The sequence below is a fragment of the Miscanthus floridulus genome, chromosome 16, assembly GCF_019320115.1.
Source record: "Miscanthus floridulus cultivar M001 chromosome 16, ASM1932011v1, whole genome shotgun sequence".
Taxonomy (NCBI): Eukaryota; Viridiplantae; Streptophyta; class Magnoliopsida; order Poales; family Poaceae; genus Miscanthus; species Miscanthus floridulus.
Genome location: NC_089595.1, coordinates 17,796,656 through 17,812,736, shown reverse-complemented (window position 1 = coordinate 17,812,736; position 16,081 = coordinate 17,796,656). Strand labels below are relative to the sequence as shown.

The 16,081-nt window shown below is 45.9% G+C and overlaps 1 protein-coding gene across 1 annotated transcript; it reads right to left on the bottom strand.

The window, feature by feature from the left end:
- Positions 1-14,615: 14,615 nt before the first annotated feature.
- LOC136514380 (uncharacterized) lies at positions 14,616-15,811 on the bottom strand. Its single transcript, XM_066508347.1, has one exon. It carries the CDS (start codon positions 15,698-15,700, stop codon positions 14,957-14,959), a length of 744 nt encoding a protein of 247 aa, XP_066364444.1. The 5' UTR covers positions 15,701-15,811; the 3' UTR covers positions 14,616-14,956.
- Between the last annotated feature and the right edge of the window lie 270 nt (positions 15,812-16,081).

Genomic DNA, 16,081 nt, shown 5'->3' with positions numbered 1-16,081 from the left:
CTTCCATCTCTTTTAATCTCCTCTAATACTCTACCTCATGTTCCGCTCTACCCCTCGAGCGGCTCCGATAAGTGTTAGATTCTTGGGGGAATGCTAGTTTCCAAGGAACAACACCGGTTCCTCTAGTGCGACCAGGGTGCTCCTTGGTTCCGAGTGCTTGGGTGAGCACGTCTTTCTCCCTATTAGAAGTGCGAGTCCCTTGCCTCACCTCCTTAGTTACCTGGGAGATCCTCTAGATGAGTTCGCTCATGGGTTGATTTGAGGAGCTAAAGCTCCCATCCTCGGTGTGCCGTACATTTCTCCTCATACGGTATAATACCAATCTGGGCTCCTAATCGATGGTCTCAACCTAAACGCCTTCCTCAGCAAGGTGATCCATCTTTTGAAGTTCTGCTTCAAATTCTGACATCTTTTTGGCGTAGCCACGAGAGCCGAGATGATGAGGATTCGTCGCTTTCTGTGAATTCTCCTTATTCTTCCTGCTCAGTTCTAAGTACTTCTCGGATAACCTGTATTCCTTGAAAGCCTGCTAGAAGTCCTTCTGCTTGCTAAACTGTCCACCATCAAAATCTGGCTCTTTATTTTGGAGGACAAAATTCTTGTACAATATCCCCTTGAAATTCTTGAAGCATGTTCCCATGATTTCTTTTGCTTTTTTTCTTGACTAACTCCCTGTCATACTCGGCTAGGAAAGTGAAATACTCTAGGATCTTGACATCCCATATGTAATCCTTCTCACTTTTGGGAACCCTCCACCGGTCATCATCTTTCCCAATCCACTTCATGTACTTAATCAGGATGAAGTCCCTAACAAGTAACCCAAGGATAGTCTTGTATTTGGTCAAAGCTATAGGCAGTGAGAGCGGATCCCCGAATTCATCAAACTCAGTAATGTGCCAGTGTGCATTCCTACCAATAGGAATCTTTGACACGCCTCGCTTGGATCTGGCCTTCCTGCTACCCAAACCCTCTGGCTCCTCGGCCAGTGGAGGCTCCTGCTAGAGACACCAAGTAAGCTATGACCCTCTCAATTGATTAGCGTGTGTGGCTACATACTGATATGATACCAAAGTTACCTGGCCATCTTGGTCATTTTGACCCAGATTGAGCAGGCCGGACTAGGTCCATGGCTGCTCGTTCTCACCGACCTGATTGACACCGTCACCGTTTGTCGGATTATGCGGCTCTCCCGTCCCAGCGATATCAGCTGCTTCTTGTTGCCGATCAGTTCTTCGGCGATGGGGTAACAGGCGATGATGAGTCATGGCTATGACACGATCATGGTTAGTTTTGGCCGCGGACAACTACTAATAGCATATGTTCATATATATATAATATGTTTAATGCAAAGTCTAATAATAAGTCCACATACAACAAAGTCAAATAATAGCATATGTTCACCTAGAACAAATTCATTCTTTGATTGACCACATACAACAAAGTCCACCTACTCTTCTATGAAACTAAGCCTACATCAACTTCCAAATAAGAAAAGCGATGACCATAGCCATAAATAAAAGCATGACATCTTTCCAAGACCAAGGAGCAATTCTCCTAATCTTCACATCTTCGGCGGGTGGCTTCTCTTTGATCTCTAGTGCCAGCGGATGGCCATGGTTTGCATTCATTGGACCATAGTAGGCTGGTTGCCCATGGTTTGCAAGGTAGGCCGGATGACTATAGTAGGCCTTCAAAGCTTCAGCTTTTGTGTTGTATTTTTTGTGCAAATTACCAGGGTAGCGATTGACTTGAGCATAGCAATCTTCCCAGGTTTGATAAATCCCAGGCATGTGACCAACATGCACTACATACCATGCCATGGTTGCCTATACATTTAAGTAAATTAGGCATGTGGTAAGTTTCCATTGACTGCTAGTTTCCATTGCTTGCAATAATTACAAAGTACAGAGATATCATAACATTATGCAACTACTATTCGAGACAGATATGCTCATATCATTGTCACATATTCAATCTAACTATGTCAAGAGGTGTTGATGATCAATGTTTAAATACTTAGACTGCACACAGCGCAAAAGGTCACTTAGCTGTGACTCGAGGGAATAACTTGTTGCGACAACATGCAAATAACACCAATGGTTCTTAAATAGTTTAGGGCCATGATTACTAGGTCCTCAACAAATCAGTAGGTAGCATAATCTCTTCAGGGAAAAACTAACTGGTTTATGTAACACCATGTACATATAAGGATAGCTAAACCAAGGAGTAACAGCATGTAACTCAATCGAATAGGAATCGGCTACTATTGGGAAGACAACAACCGTGGGGCATTTCATCGAACACTTAGCGGGCAGTGAGCCACACACTCACCGTGGGGTTGGGAAAGCAGTTGTCCGCGCGTGCTCCTAAAGGCCTCGGCGGTGCTCCGGCGTCGGGCGGTGGATGGCGTGGGGAGTGCTCTGGCGTGGGGCGGTGCATGGGCATCGGCGTCGAAGAAGAGGAGCGCGGGGCTGGGAACGGTGACGCGGGGGGCGGTGGATGGGTGCTCCGGCGTGGGGCGGTGCACGGGCATCGGCGTTGAAGAAGAGGAACGCGGGGCTGGGAACGGCGACGTGGGGGCGGTGGATGGGTGCTCCGGCGTGGCGGTGCACGGGCGTCGGCGTCGAAGAAGAGGAGCGCGGGGCTAGGAACGGCGGCGTGGGGGCGGTGGATAGGTGCTCCGGCGTGGGGCGGTGCACGGGCGTCGGTGTCGAAGAAGAGGAGCGCGGGGCTGGGAACGGCGGCGTGGGGGCGGTGGATGGGTGCTCCGGCGTGGGGCGGTGCACGGGCGTCGGCATCGAAGAAGAGGAGCGCGGGGCTGGGAACGGTTGGCGCGGGGTTGAAAATTTTCAACCCGCGGCGGGCTTTTATACCAGACCTCATCACTGCCGATTCTAATTAGAAACCGACAGTGATGGGGGTACATCACTGCCGGTTGTAAGTAGAAACCGATAGTGATGGGGTACATCACTGCCGGGCCATTCTTCAAACCGACAGTGATTGTCGTGTAGCGATTACAGCATAAGTAACTTATCTTTTCCACTTCTTTCGAATACCTCCTACTGTCTCAACGGTTAAGACCATGCAACTTAGCCCTCGATACCCGTGTTCGAATCCCGGGCGGCCCGATTTTTTTGGTTTAATTTTATAATTTATTAAGCGGTCTAAAGGTCAAAAAGATAAAATAAATAAACTTGACACACATCCTATACTAGCGCAGCGGTTAAGTGTATGAACTCTGTAGCTCGAGACCCGAGCTCAAACCTGAGGGCTGGCACAATTTTTTTTTAATTTTTTATATATCACTGCCGGTTTTCAAAATAAACCGACAGTGATAACAAGCATCACTGTCGGTTTCTTCTCATCACTGCTGGTTTTTTGAAACCGACAGTGATGTTTATATATATTAAAAAATTCTTTTATATACTGAATAAATAGAAGCATATGTAATCCTATGTCGAAATGGCTTGAAATTTTTTTGGCAAGCTTGTACACCCAAATTAAGATCCCACACAGGATCCTAGGTTTTTCTAATTATTTTTTTATTAATTATATTTTTCTGTGTGCTGAATGAGACAAAAAAGGGTTAATTTCATCTTGGACCCAATAGATTTTTTCATCCACCTCTACAAAATTCTTATCCCTAGGGCACATTAGAGCATGTGTAAAAGTTTGGCAACATTCCGGATCTTTTCGTGGGCAGACTCAGTTCAACCTATAATTAAGAGGTGTCGTCGCGCGGAAATTCAATTAAACCTCAGAAAGTAGCAAACCATATCCGGAAAATCCCAAACTTGGTGTTTCCTTCACACGTGGCACGTGCAAGCCTAAGAAAAAGTTTGAGACTAATACGACATCGAAATGCCTATGAACCATAGAAACCTTGATAACCTATGTGTATAGTCTTGGTTCGATGAAAGGGCACATGTACCTCTGTGAAGCATGTATACTCCGCCTATGTCGAAATGGCTTGAATTTTTTTGGCAAGCATGTACACCCAAATTAAGACACCACACAGGATCTTAGGATTTTCTGATCATTTTTGTATTTATTATATTTTTCTCTGTGCTGAATGAGACAAAAGAGGGTGAATTTCATCTTGGACCCAATAGATTTTTTCATCCACCTCTATAAAATTCTTATCCCTAGGGCACATTAGAGCCTGTGTAAAAGTTTGGCACCATTCCGGATCTTTTCGTGGGTAGACTCAGTTCAACCTATAATTAATAGGTGTCGTCGCGCGAAAATTCAATTAAACCTCAGAAAGTAGCAAACCATCTCCGGAAAATCCCAAACTTGGTGTTTCCTTCACACGTGGCATGTGCAAGCCTAAGAATAATTTTGAGACCAATACGACACCGGAATGTATATTTCTAGTTGCCCAACAAATGTTACACGAACTACATGCATGACAATAATTAAACACACAAAGCCGTACATATTAAAATTAGAACCCAATTAAACTACGACCTTAAAAACATAGCTAAATAAACATTAATTACTATCGAAATCACTGCCGGGATCGATCGGGCCACGCACACTAACATGCCTCTGTAGCCATATATGGTAATTGATGTCTCGGATTATGTATCCGCTTGTATCGATGAAGTCCAATGCCCGTATGAGTGCACTCTCTCGTGCCTCACAATACCGAAAGAATGGTCGGCCATAGATGTAACCTACTGAATGACCACTGCCCCTGTTAGTAATCCTTATGCAGTACTGGCGTCCTTCTATAGTGAGCTGGCTGAGGTTTCCATTGCAGAAGTCCCAATCATACCCGAGTTGCTCAGTAGCTTGGTCTAGAACAGCCCACAAGCCACATGCAGCATAGGTAAGGTCCTGTAGCGCAATCTGCATGTGGAGAAAAAGGAAAAAAATAAGAGAATGTTATTATAATAATAAATAACAAATAACCACGACTCAAGTATAAGTGGCCATTTTACCACATCCGTATGGTTGTAGCTCGCAAACCATTCGCTTGCTTGCGGGACGGGGATATCTCCAGCATTCAAAGCAAGTGCCTTAAAGTGCGAGAAATCAGGCACATCATAGCAAATACGTCGAAGTGCCTCTAAACAGATGCGCACGGCACTTAATTGGGCGCTTATCACGTCACGTGGATATGGTTCCGATGATTTGAACCCCTCACAGGGATGAAAAAACTAAGTTCACACGTCCATAGCCGACTACTTGCATTAGATGTCGTGTTCTCGACGATGTCCAAGATAAAGAACCAGCTAAGTGCTGTTCGCAGCCAATCTATTGGGGATATAGTCTGCGACATATATGCATGCAACAATGATATTAAACTAATTACACTTATTTGTTAGCATCAAAAAATAAAAGATGTTGGAAAATATTTCATACAATCGCTGGACCAGGGAACCGTGGAATGGCCACACTTGGAGCGAATGGCTCATCGCCGGGGTGGAAACCTAGTTCTTGTAGTGGGGGAGGTCCATTGTTCATACCACCTGATCGATAAAATGAAAAAAAAAATATGATCATAAAATATATGCACAAAACAATTCTTCCAAGTAAAATGTGGCAACATAATTAAATATAGATTGAATGTAAGGAATAAGAATATATATAAATGTAGAATGCAAAGAAACATGAATATAAATATAGATCAAATGAATATAGATAGAATATTGGAGAAGACAACATATCAATACCATTGAAAAATGCAGGAGCCATGACCAAATCACGTAGAGAGAGTGTGGAAGTCTTGAGAAGTGAGAGTGAAACGTGAGAAATGAGACTAAGAGAGTTCGTGGGTGGGTGGGATCGATGTATGTGGCTGGTAGTTTGTTTTATATAGGGGGGCATGGACATCACTGCTGGTTTTTAAATAGAACCGATAGTGAAGGTGGCTATCACTGTCGGTTTCTAAATAGAACCGATAGTAAAGGTGCATATATGTAAAGGATATATTTATTTAGATACTACAGTGGGAAAGTTTTAACAAGAACGATATATTTATTTAGATAGTAATGAAATACATCAAAAAATTACAAAAAATTAGAAATAAGTTACATATACGATAACAAAGACCTTACACTAAAATTCCATATACGATAACAAAGACCTATTTGCGTACAGGTCAATGTTACCATCAATGTGTATCAACACATTATAATTTAACCACCTCAGTAGCATTCTTCTTGCACCAACTAGGGTTCAAACAACAGCACCGAGGTGGTCTACGAGCTATACCAGTTGGAGATGATAAGGTGGCATCGATGAATCCATGCCTCTAGTGTACATGGCCTTTTTCTCGGTACAGTCCATAGCACATCGGATTCAGCTCGGCACCATAGCGGATGGCTCTGTGAACCTCGTGGCATCTCCAATCTTCAGCGTTGCTCTATCTTTAGTAGCATTCTTCTAGTACCTCATGTGTGCACCATTTTGGTGGACTACGATGCATAACGATATATGTGGTTTGTTATGAGAGGAAAACATTGTATCATGGCTGATAAGGCATGGCTGAAACCAACATGCATGGAGAGGCTAGCTCCTGGCCGAGGGCCATTTTATAGGGGCTAGCAGTCGTGGTACATTTTTATTTCTGAACTAAAGTTATCGGGGTAGGTGGGAGCAGTGGTCCAACTGTTGTGGTCATGGGAGCACTATTGACATGTGAGGAGCATCTACACATCACTGTTGGTTTTAGTTTAAAAACCGATAGTGAATGGACCCTTCTGTGTCGGTTTGAGCAACCGACAGTGATAGAAGCTATCACTACCGGTTTTAAAACCAAAACCGGCAGTGAAGGGCCCTGCCGCCAACTTTTAGTAAAAAATATAAAAAAAACACTTCGGTTTGGAGCCTGCCATCGTAGCCTTTTTATAAAAAATATAAAAAAGTTTGGCCCATCTGAGATTTGAGCGCGGGTCACGGGGTCAAGAGTGTGCGGCCTTAACCGCCGAGTTAGGATAGGGAGTTCGGTAGAATGGTTTTATTTTTTTCTTTTATCCCATTATAATGCACTACTAAATAATAAATGCAAAATCAAAAAAGTTTGGCCCGCTTGGGATTCGAGCGTGGGTCTCAGAGTACAGAGTGCGCGGCCTTAACCGCTGAGCTAGGATAGGGAGTTCGCTTAGTTTGCTTTTCTTTATTTATTTATTAATAGAAATAATGCAGTTAGTTTATATTCTAAAATAACATAAAAATTTGTGTCTTGATTATTTAATTCTATGATAATTAATTAATGGTCTATAATTATCAAATAATAGTGTTTGTGAACATCATCTTAATATTTGATTACATAGTCAATAATTAAATTGTAGAGATGCGCATAAAATATAAATTAAATATTTAGTGCGAATTACTGATACAACGTCTGCATAATGATTACATAGTTAACAATAATCTAACTATCTATAGGTGCATCAACAATGAGGGCCTCATTGTGATCAATTCATACATAAGCAGGTTCGTCACCCTCTTGAAGGATAGGTAGGGGTACGTTCGCTCTGAATGGAGGCATTTCTTGATAGCCCCTGTAGTCTTCTTCGTCCGTCACTCCATCGACACCGATAATCTTCCTTTTCCCTTCTAGGACTATTTTTAGCTTTCCTTTGGTCTTGTTGTCCCTTGCATAGAAGACTTGCATAACATCTCTTGCAATGACGAAGGGGTTGTCTCTGTATGCGGTCTTAGTGAGATCAACGGTAGTGAACCCTTCGCTGTCAGTGTTGATTTCCTCGAGCCGGACCCATTGGCAGCGAAAAAGAGCTGCCTTCAACGGACCGTAGGCTAGCTCCCATATCTCCTCTATGAAACCATAGTATGTCGCCTGCACATTGCCGTTCTCGTCGTGAGCATCAAAACGAACACCACAATTTTGGTATGTGCTCTTTCCATCTTGCTTTTTTGTGTAAAATATGAATCCATTGATCTCATACCCTTGGTACTTAAGATATGTACTCAAAGGTCCCTTGGCTAAGGCATTCAGTTGATTACCCAACTTTATTCCAAGCAAGCGACGTTGTAACTAGCTGACAAATTCCTCCTTATGTTTTTTATCCAGCCAAGCATGTGACCTGCTCGGATACAGAGTTTGCAGCGATTGCCTGTGCTCATCAATGTATGACATCACACCCTTGGCTTGCTGGAGAACAGCGAACTGTGCCTGTCTGAAAGAAACAGGGTCGTCTACTGTAACAGATTTCTCTCCGATCGTTCCTTTGCCACGTAGTCTTCCCTCATGACGAGATTCTGGGACTCTGACCCTTTTGATGTCCAGATAATATGTGCAGAACTCAGTGGCCTCCTCCATTGACCATCCTTCAACCATGACCCCATCTGGCCTGAATCTGTTCCTAACATACCTCCTAAAAACTTTCATCAATCTTTCGAAAGGAAACATCTGATGCAGGTACATTGGCCAAGGGCTCTAATTTGGTCAACAAGATAAATGAGCAGATATAATGAGATATCAAAGTAAGTCGGTGGGAAATGCATCTCAAGCCTAACGAGAGTTTCGGCTAAGTCCCGTTGTAGCTGCTCTAGCGTGGACACATCAATGACCTTTTTTGAGATCACGTTGAAGAACAAGCAAAGCTTTATGATTGGGGCGCGGACCTTTGGGGGGAGGATACCACGCAGGGCAACAGGGAGCAGCTGAGTCATAATGACATGACAGTCATGGGCCTTCATAGGGCCATAGTTGAACTTGAGTTCTCTCATGTTCACTAGCATCTTCGGGTTCGCACAGTAGCCCATTAGGACTTTGAGTTCATTGAAGAAAGAAATAAGCGCACGCTTTTCTTCCTTCTTCAATATCCATGACACAACCGGAAGTTTGAACTGGCCATTCTCTAGCTCCACGGGATGCAGCTCCTTCCTGATTCCCAAGTGTTGCATGTCCAGGCGTGTGGCTAGTGAATCCTTCGATGCCCCCCGGTGTCCATCAAGGTGTTAAGAGTGTTAGCGCATATGTTTTTAGTGATGTGCATGGGATCAAGACAGTGGCGTACACTCAGAAATGGCCAGTAAGGTAGTTTCCAGAAAACCGATTTTTTCTTTCAAACGCTCCCATCAGGCGCTGCTACTACATTGTCCCCCTTCCCAAGGACAACCTCCAGTTTGTTGAGTTCTCGAAGTATCGTAGGCCCGTCTCGATATTTTGTAGCTAAGCGTTTCTCAATAGTATTGTTGAAATCTTTTCTGTTCTTGCGGTAAGGGTGATCCTTAGGTAGGAACCTACGGTGTCCAATATAAACTATCTTTGAGTTATTTAGCAGATTTACTGCATCGGTGTCGTCCAAGCACTCGACACATCCAGTATAGCCTTTTGTCTTCTCTCCAGACAACGAACCTCGACCTGGCAGGTCGGTGATTGTAGCGATAAGTACTCCCTTGATCGTGATATGTTCATTTTTGTACTCGTCCCAAACATCCGGCACACCCTTTTCAAACATCTCCACTAGTTCATCGATCACTGGTTCTAGAAACACATCGATGTCATTCCTAGACTGTCTTGGCCCTTGGATCAGTAGTGGCATCTGGATGTACGACCGCTTCATACAGACCCAAGGTGGAAGGTTGTATATACAGAGCGTCACTGACCAGGTGCTATGATTGCTTCTAACCTGGTCGAAAGGATTCATCCCATCGTGCTCAAAGCAAACCAAAGGTGCCTTACCTCTCCACCGATGTCCTTATAGAACATAGTATTGACAGTCCTCCAGTCATGCCCATCGGCAGGGTGCCTCATCATTGTATCTTTCTTACGCTCTTCGCCATGCCAGCGCAACAGCTTGGCTGACTTTGCACATGCAAACAACCTATGCACCCGGGGAGCTATAGGGAAATACCAAACGACCTTTACGGGACCTCCTCTGGTCTTGGTACCCTCATCTGACGGCCCTTCCTTGTACCGTGGAGCTTCACACTTGGGGCACTTGTCCAAGTCTTTGTATTTTTCTCCACGGTATAATATGCAATTATTGGAACACGCGTGGATTTTTTCAACTTTGAGGCCAATGGGGCAGATCATTTGCTTGGCCAAGTATGTCTTTTCTGGCAACTCATTTTTTTCTGGGAGCATTTTCCTTATTATACCTAACAACTGATCGAAGCCTTTATCGCTCAATCCGTTTGTCGATTTAAACTCTAATAGCATAATGTCGACTTCCAGTTTGCTCATTGGACAATTCCTATACAATGGTGTTTTGTCATCTTGTCTCATTTTCTCTAGCTTTCTCAGCTGTCTTTCACTAAGACATCCGGTCTCTACATTACGTAACAGCTGAGAAATGCCATCGTTATCCTCGGTGTCGTCAGCTAGCGTGTTCCTAAACACATTATTAACTGTGGCCATAGGTTCCGTGTTGACACCGGGTTCCTCGTCAGCATCGTGGATGGCTACGTCAGGCATGTCCACATCATCATCGTTTTTCTGCAGAACATTCACACCAACCTCGCCATGCATAGTCCATATCGTATAGTTTGGCATGAACCCCCTGGTAATCAAGTGCGATCGTATAGACTCAATTTGATGAAAGTTTCTATAATTCTTGCAATCTTTGCATGGGCAGAAGACATGGTTCCCATTCCCAGCATGGGCTTTGGCATCGGTGATAAACTGGCTGACACCATGCATGTATCGCTTGTCCATTCGGGACAGATGCATCCACTCTCGATCCATCTCTGCACAAAAAAATACTGAAATAGTAATTATAAAGAATTAATAAGAAATCGAGCTTCATGAACAACAATTGTAGCTCGAAAGTACTATTTTTGGAAAATATTATTGTACACTAATTATTGAAAAATTGAAATTGGTAGCCCCGGCCCTGTAAATTGAAAATCGTAGTAAAAACAATTATTGCACAATATTGAAGAACAACTATTCTACTCTACTTCTAAGAACTAATTATAGCATCACATACTAACAATGATGATCTTGACCACCATGGAATAATTAGCTAGGAATTTAAATGTGTTCATAGACACCAACCTTTTGGATGATGGATTCACCACAATTTGAACCTTGCACAAATGTCCAATTGGAAAAGTGCTCTCTAGAATGGAGAAAGAATTAGAATGAGAATCAAGAAATGTAGCTATCAAAACGAGGCTAATTAAGCAACAAAATCAAAGGAGTGGATGTTTGTTACTAACCTTAAAGCAAAAAGATCAAGCCATTTTTCAAAATCCAAGCACTAGCTTCATGGTGAAGAGCATCCGCAACAATAGAGGGAAGGGTCCAAACGCGCGCCTCTGTTCTCGGGATGGAAGAGAGGAGGAAGGAGAGGACGGCTGCAGCCTTTTTGTGTTGTAGGCTTATCACCGTCGGTTTTTGGCTAGAATCGACAGTGATAGTGCCCAATCACTGTCGGCTCTTGGCTTAAACCGGCAGTGATGAGTGCCCGCCAAAACACTGCCGGTTCAAGCCACAAACCGGCAGTGATCTAGTCCTTCACTGCCGGTTTTAGCCCAGCACCAATCATTTTTTCATTTTTAAGCTTATAACCGGCAATGAAGGTACATCACTGCCGATTCTCACAAATCCGGCAGTGATGTGCAAATATGGCGTAGTGCTTGCTGCTCCAACTCCCAATCCCCCAAGCAGGCAGCGGCAGCAGTAAGCGTTGCGTGTTGGTTGGTAGGCGGGCGGGCGGGTCGGGATGCATTACGGGCTAGTTTGTATGGAACCCTGGAGCTGTTGCCTCAGAAAAATGACTGCCTGGATGTTGCCTGTTGAGTCATCATGGTTTGCCTGCTCAGGCTATATCACAGACACGTTGTTTGGTTTGAAATATCTGCCTGACAATTTGATCTTCGTTAACTGTGAAGAAATCTAAGCAGGCAACGTTGCCTGTGGCCAGGAGATCGTTTTTGTGTGCCTGGAATGCCTGGACCAAGCAAGGATACAGGGCTGCAAGCAAACGCGGTACAGGCAACATCCAGGAAGCATCCAGGCCAGACAGTCTGTCCAGGATAGTATCCAAACAGCCCCTACTCGCGCTCCTGCTGCTACCGGGCATGGCAGAGCGCGGCATTCAATTCCTTCCGCGTCCCCCTGGACAACGCGGAGGAGCTCGCCCCGCCCCGGCATCGATCGTGGGTGGCGCGCACGTTGCCGTAGTTAGGGCGGCGAAAGGTGCTCGGCGGCTCGGGGCTTCCGCTCGGGAGCCGCCCCCTCCCACGCATACGGGTGCACACTCATGTGTGGAGGGTTACAACCAAAGGAGTGGTGTTGGAAGAGATTTGCGTGTGTGTTGGCCATGTAGATAGTCAATGCCATTCTTTAGGGTGTTTTATGGTATATCCCGTTTCTACCCTTGCTTGTACTATGTTGCTTTCTTGGTTTGGACCACAGTTTTATAGATAAGTAATAAAATATGTGATTGATAATGCACGTAGTGTGGCCGTGTTTTACGGGATAGGACTAACATATTCTTTACGAAATTAGTAAAAAAAAATTCTACTCTAGTATCGAAAGTTTCTAGTATTCAACATAGGTAGTAGAGATAAAAGTGATCAGAGACGATGCTATAATACAAAATCCGAGAACGATCAGTATGATGTTCTTCTTTTTTTTTATCAAAAAAGTATATAATACGTAAAAAGGTAACAACAGTTATGTCGAAATCTGAAAAAAAATGTTTTTGATGAAGACAGAAATGGTGTTACAATACAGAAAACAACAGTGGTAGTTTGGTATGGAATTTTTCCTGTACCGCCCCTTACTACTAACCATGCATGTACAGGCATAGCAAAGGAAGACGTATACATATTAACTTTTAAAGGGCTATATTAAACTTATATTATTAAAGGAAAACATAGAGAGTAAAGATTTTTTTTTTTGAAATTCGAGAGAGTAAAGAATGGCATTGCAGTTTCTAAACCTTAGCAGCACAATGCACAAAATTATTCTAGAAATAAGACCAGGATAGGATCTGCAAATTCCAACTCTGCATTTAAAGCTAACAAAGCTTAGTGCCCTTGCTTTCAGGTTACAAGAAGCCACAAAGAAGAAAGTTCCATGCCAGTTTGCCAGCTTGCAAAGTACGCGCCAAGATTCAACGTTTAAGATGAGAATATTACAGACCCAACACCTCACAGAACGCACTAACAGCAAAAGAGAAACGAAAAGACAAAAGGTAGGCAAACAAGTGCCAAGTTTCTTTTGCAGCTCGAAGTCCCTACTGGAGCTTCTGAATGACGTCTTCCATCACCTGTACATCCTTCTTCTTGAGGAACCTCTTCCACTGTTTCATAAAACCCAGAGCCATGTGAGCAATAGATTCAGGTGACTTAAGATGAAACAAAAGACGCCAGTTTATCAAATGGAGACCAGAAGGCAGTTTAGACAACACAAGTAACGATGATGAAGAGCTCAGCTTTACGGTTCATGAGGAGACATATCTTTTCCATTTCCAGTTCAGTATATTCCAGTATTGCAGAATTTTGCAAATCAGCAAACGTACCTCTCATTTTTTCTTCGGCAAAATCACGGCCAGGTCTCGGACGGTCTTGTTGTACTCCTCTTGCTGCTCAACTTTCTCCTTGTTGGTTGCGCCTTCTTTTTGTTTCAGACCATCCCACATTTTACTGCTGTCCGCGCCCCATGTAGTGAATTTTTTGTTTGAAGGTTTCAGTTTTTCTTCAGAGTTGGGTGTATATTCTGGAGAATGGGGCAATGGTTTATCGACTCCCTCTGATAGACCATAACCAAACAACCTCATCATTCTGTAGTAAACGCACCGTCTTCTGGTGGCTTCAGAACAGGTCACTGCAATGGTGGCTTCAGAACATGTGTCTGTCGTTAACTGTCTGTCGCACTCAGCACTCGCAAAACATCGTCGCACCGATGTGTCTCCGGGCCGGATCCGCTCGCGTGCACTGCCGTGCCCGGTTGGCCCTCCCCGTAGCCGCGTGGCTCTCCTTGCCGTGCTTGCAGCTCGCGCCCTGTGTTTTCGCAGACGTGCAATACGACGAGGCGCACACACTGCTGCCTGCCGCGCAGGATGCCGGTGCCGGCTCGGAACGCGTCATGGTCGCTGGTGCGTCACGAGCGAGCAACGCAAGCAGATGGTCGTCGATCGGTGTCTTCATCTTGGTCCTGCAGGGCGATCGAGGGAGCGGCCTCGGCCAGCCGGCCGGCCGGCACACGTCCGCGCCACCTTGGCGTCTCCTGCGTTGACGGCTGCTGGACGCCGGCCGGCGTGGTGCCATCCTCGGCCTGCTGGTACGTGCTAGCCAACAAGTTACGTACGGACACACGCATATATATGCCAACACATCGGTTCCTGTCTTTATTATTATCAATCGATGTCATATACTACATACATACATGTGTAAATATACTACATACATACATATAGATGTGTAAATACTCGCATTGCAATGCGTGGATCGATCGATGTCACAATCCTCTCTGACGGTTAGCAGCTTCCGGTCCTTCTCATGAAGCTTGCAGTAGTCAACATGGCTATTGGTGCTACACTGTTAGTGAGTAATGGTGCTCCGCAGTCAGCGTGTGTCACAATCTCTGATGGGTGCCACATGCCAACTAGTAACATTGTTTCGTTCGAGTAGTAAAAATGTAGCAAGTCTGGTCTTAATGTAATATAACCATGCACAACAAGTGTATCACATATATATTACCAAATAAATAAATAACACAAGCACAGATTGAGTATATTAACTTACTACAGTACGTACGGTCGACTCGACCCTGATTTAATCTGCGTCCACGCGCATGCATGTTCACTAGTGTTTAATGCCTGCTACTCTACTGCAGCTGGAGAGAGGAATGTACTCTAGTAATTTAATTTAATTACTGTTACTACGTACTAGTAGCAACCAGGCATGCACACGAAAATTAACAAAAGCCAGAACAAAGCATGCACGACGCAGAGCACCTCCGATGGCAGCAACGCAGCACGTGACATGCATGGCCATCTCTCTTCTTCAGCTAGGAGACGGCTCACGGCTGCGGCGGCGCACCGGTGTCGTCGGCGACGTCGACGCTGGTGGTGCAAGCGAGGAGGCGGCGGAAGATGGCGCGCACGGCGCCGCAGGAGGCCTCATGCAGCCTCCGCACCACGGCGCACCCCTTCTTCTTCCTCCTCCTCCTCCGCCGCCTGCTCTGCTTCCTCCCCTGCTGCTGCTGGTTGCTGCTGCCACGGAGCCCCAGCACGTCGTCGTCCTCCCTGACGACTCTGCTCTCGCCGCGCGCAACGGCAATGCGGTTGCGGGCGCTGCCGACCGAGCCGGCGTCCGTGGACGACCCTCCGTTCCGCTGCGGGAGGAACAGCGGGAACACGGCGGCGCCGCGCTCCCTGACGCGGCCGAGGCACGCCATGGTGCGCTCCGGCACCGTCTCCTTCCTCTTGGAGAAGGTGTAGCTGCGGAGGTACATCTGCCGGCACGAGTAGCTGTCCACCACTCGGGGCCTGCAGTACCCCACCGGCGCCAGCAGCTCGCCGCTGTTCCGCATGCTGCCGCTGCCGTTGTAGTAGTAGTGGTACGCTGACGCGCTAGCGCCGCCGCCGCTGGCGGGGCTCTCCTGCCCTCCTCCTCCTCCTCCCTGGCGCCGCGCCATGGCCACCGACTTGACGAACTCGGCGTCGGACTCGGGCCACTTGTACAGGCTCACGTAGCTGGCCCGCACCGGCGCGCGCGCGTCCACGCACCCGATGGCCGCCTTGCAGTTGCACCCGGCCGCCATTAATGGCGTCCGCCGTCGTCCGAGCTAGTCGGCCAGCTACCTATCCAACTAGCTAGCTTACTGATCTGGTTGCATTTGCACCAGCCGCGCGCGCCGGCCGGAGCTCGCTGTCAGTTGTGGAGAGGAGGCGGTGATCGGTGTGGGTGTGTGGCCGGGGTATATAAGGGAGACAGGGCGACAGGGACTGGACGACATGGGCGCCATGTGAGGAGGGACGACAGGGTGAAAAGGTGGTGGAAGGAGGAGAGCCCTTGGCTTTGGTTGCAAGGAAAGGTGTTGCGATTTTTGCCGCGAGAATCATATGGCATCATCATGCGTCGTGGTCACTCTCGTGCTGTGCAATGAGTAGTGCCTGGGCAGTCAAAATGTGAGGCCTTCAGC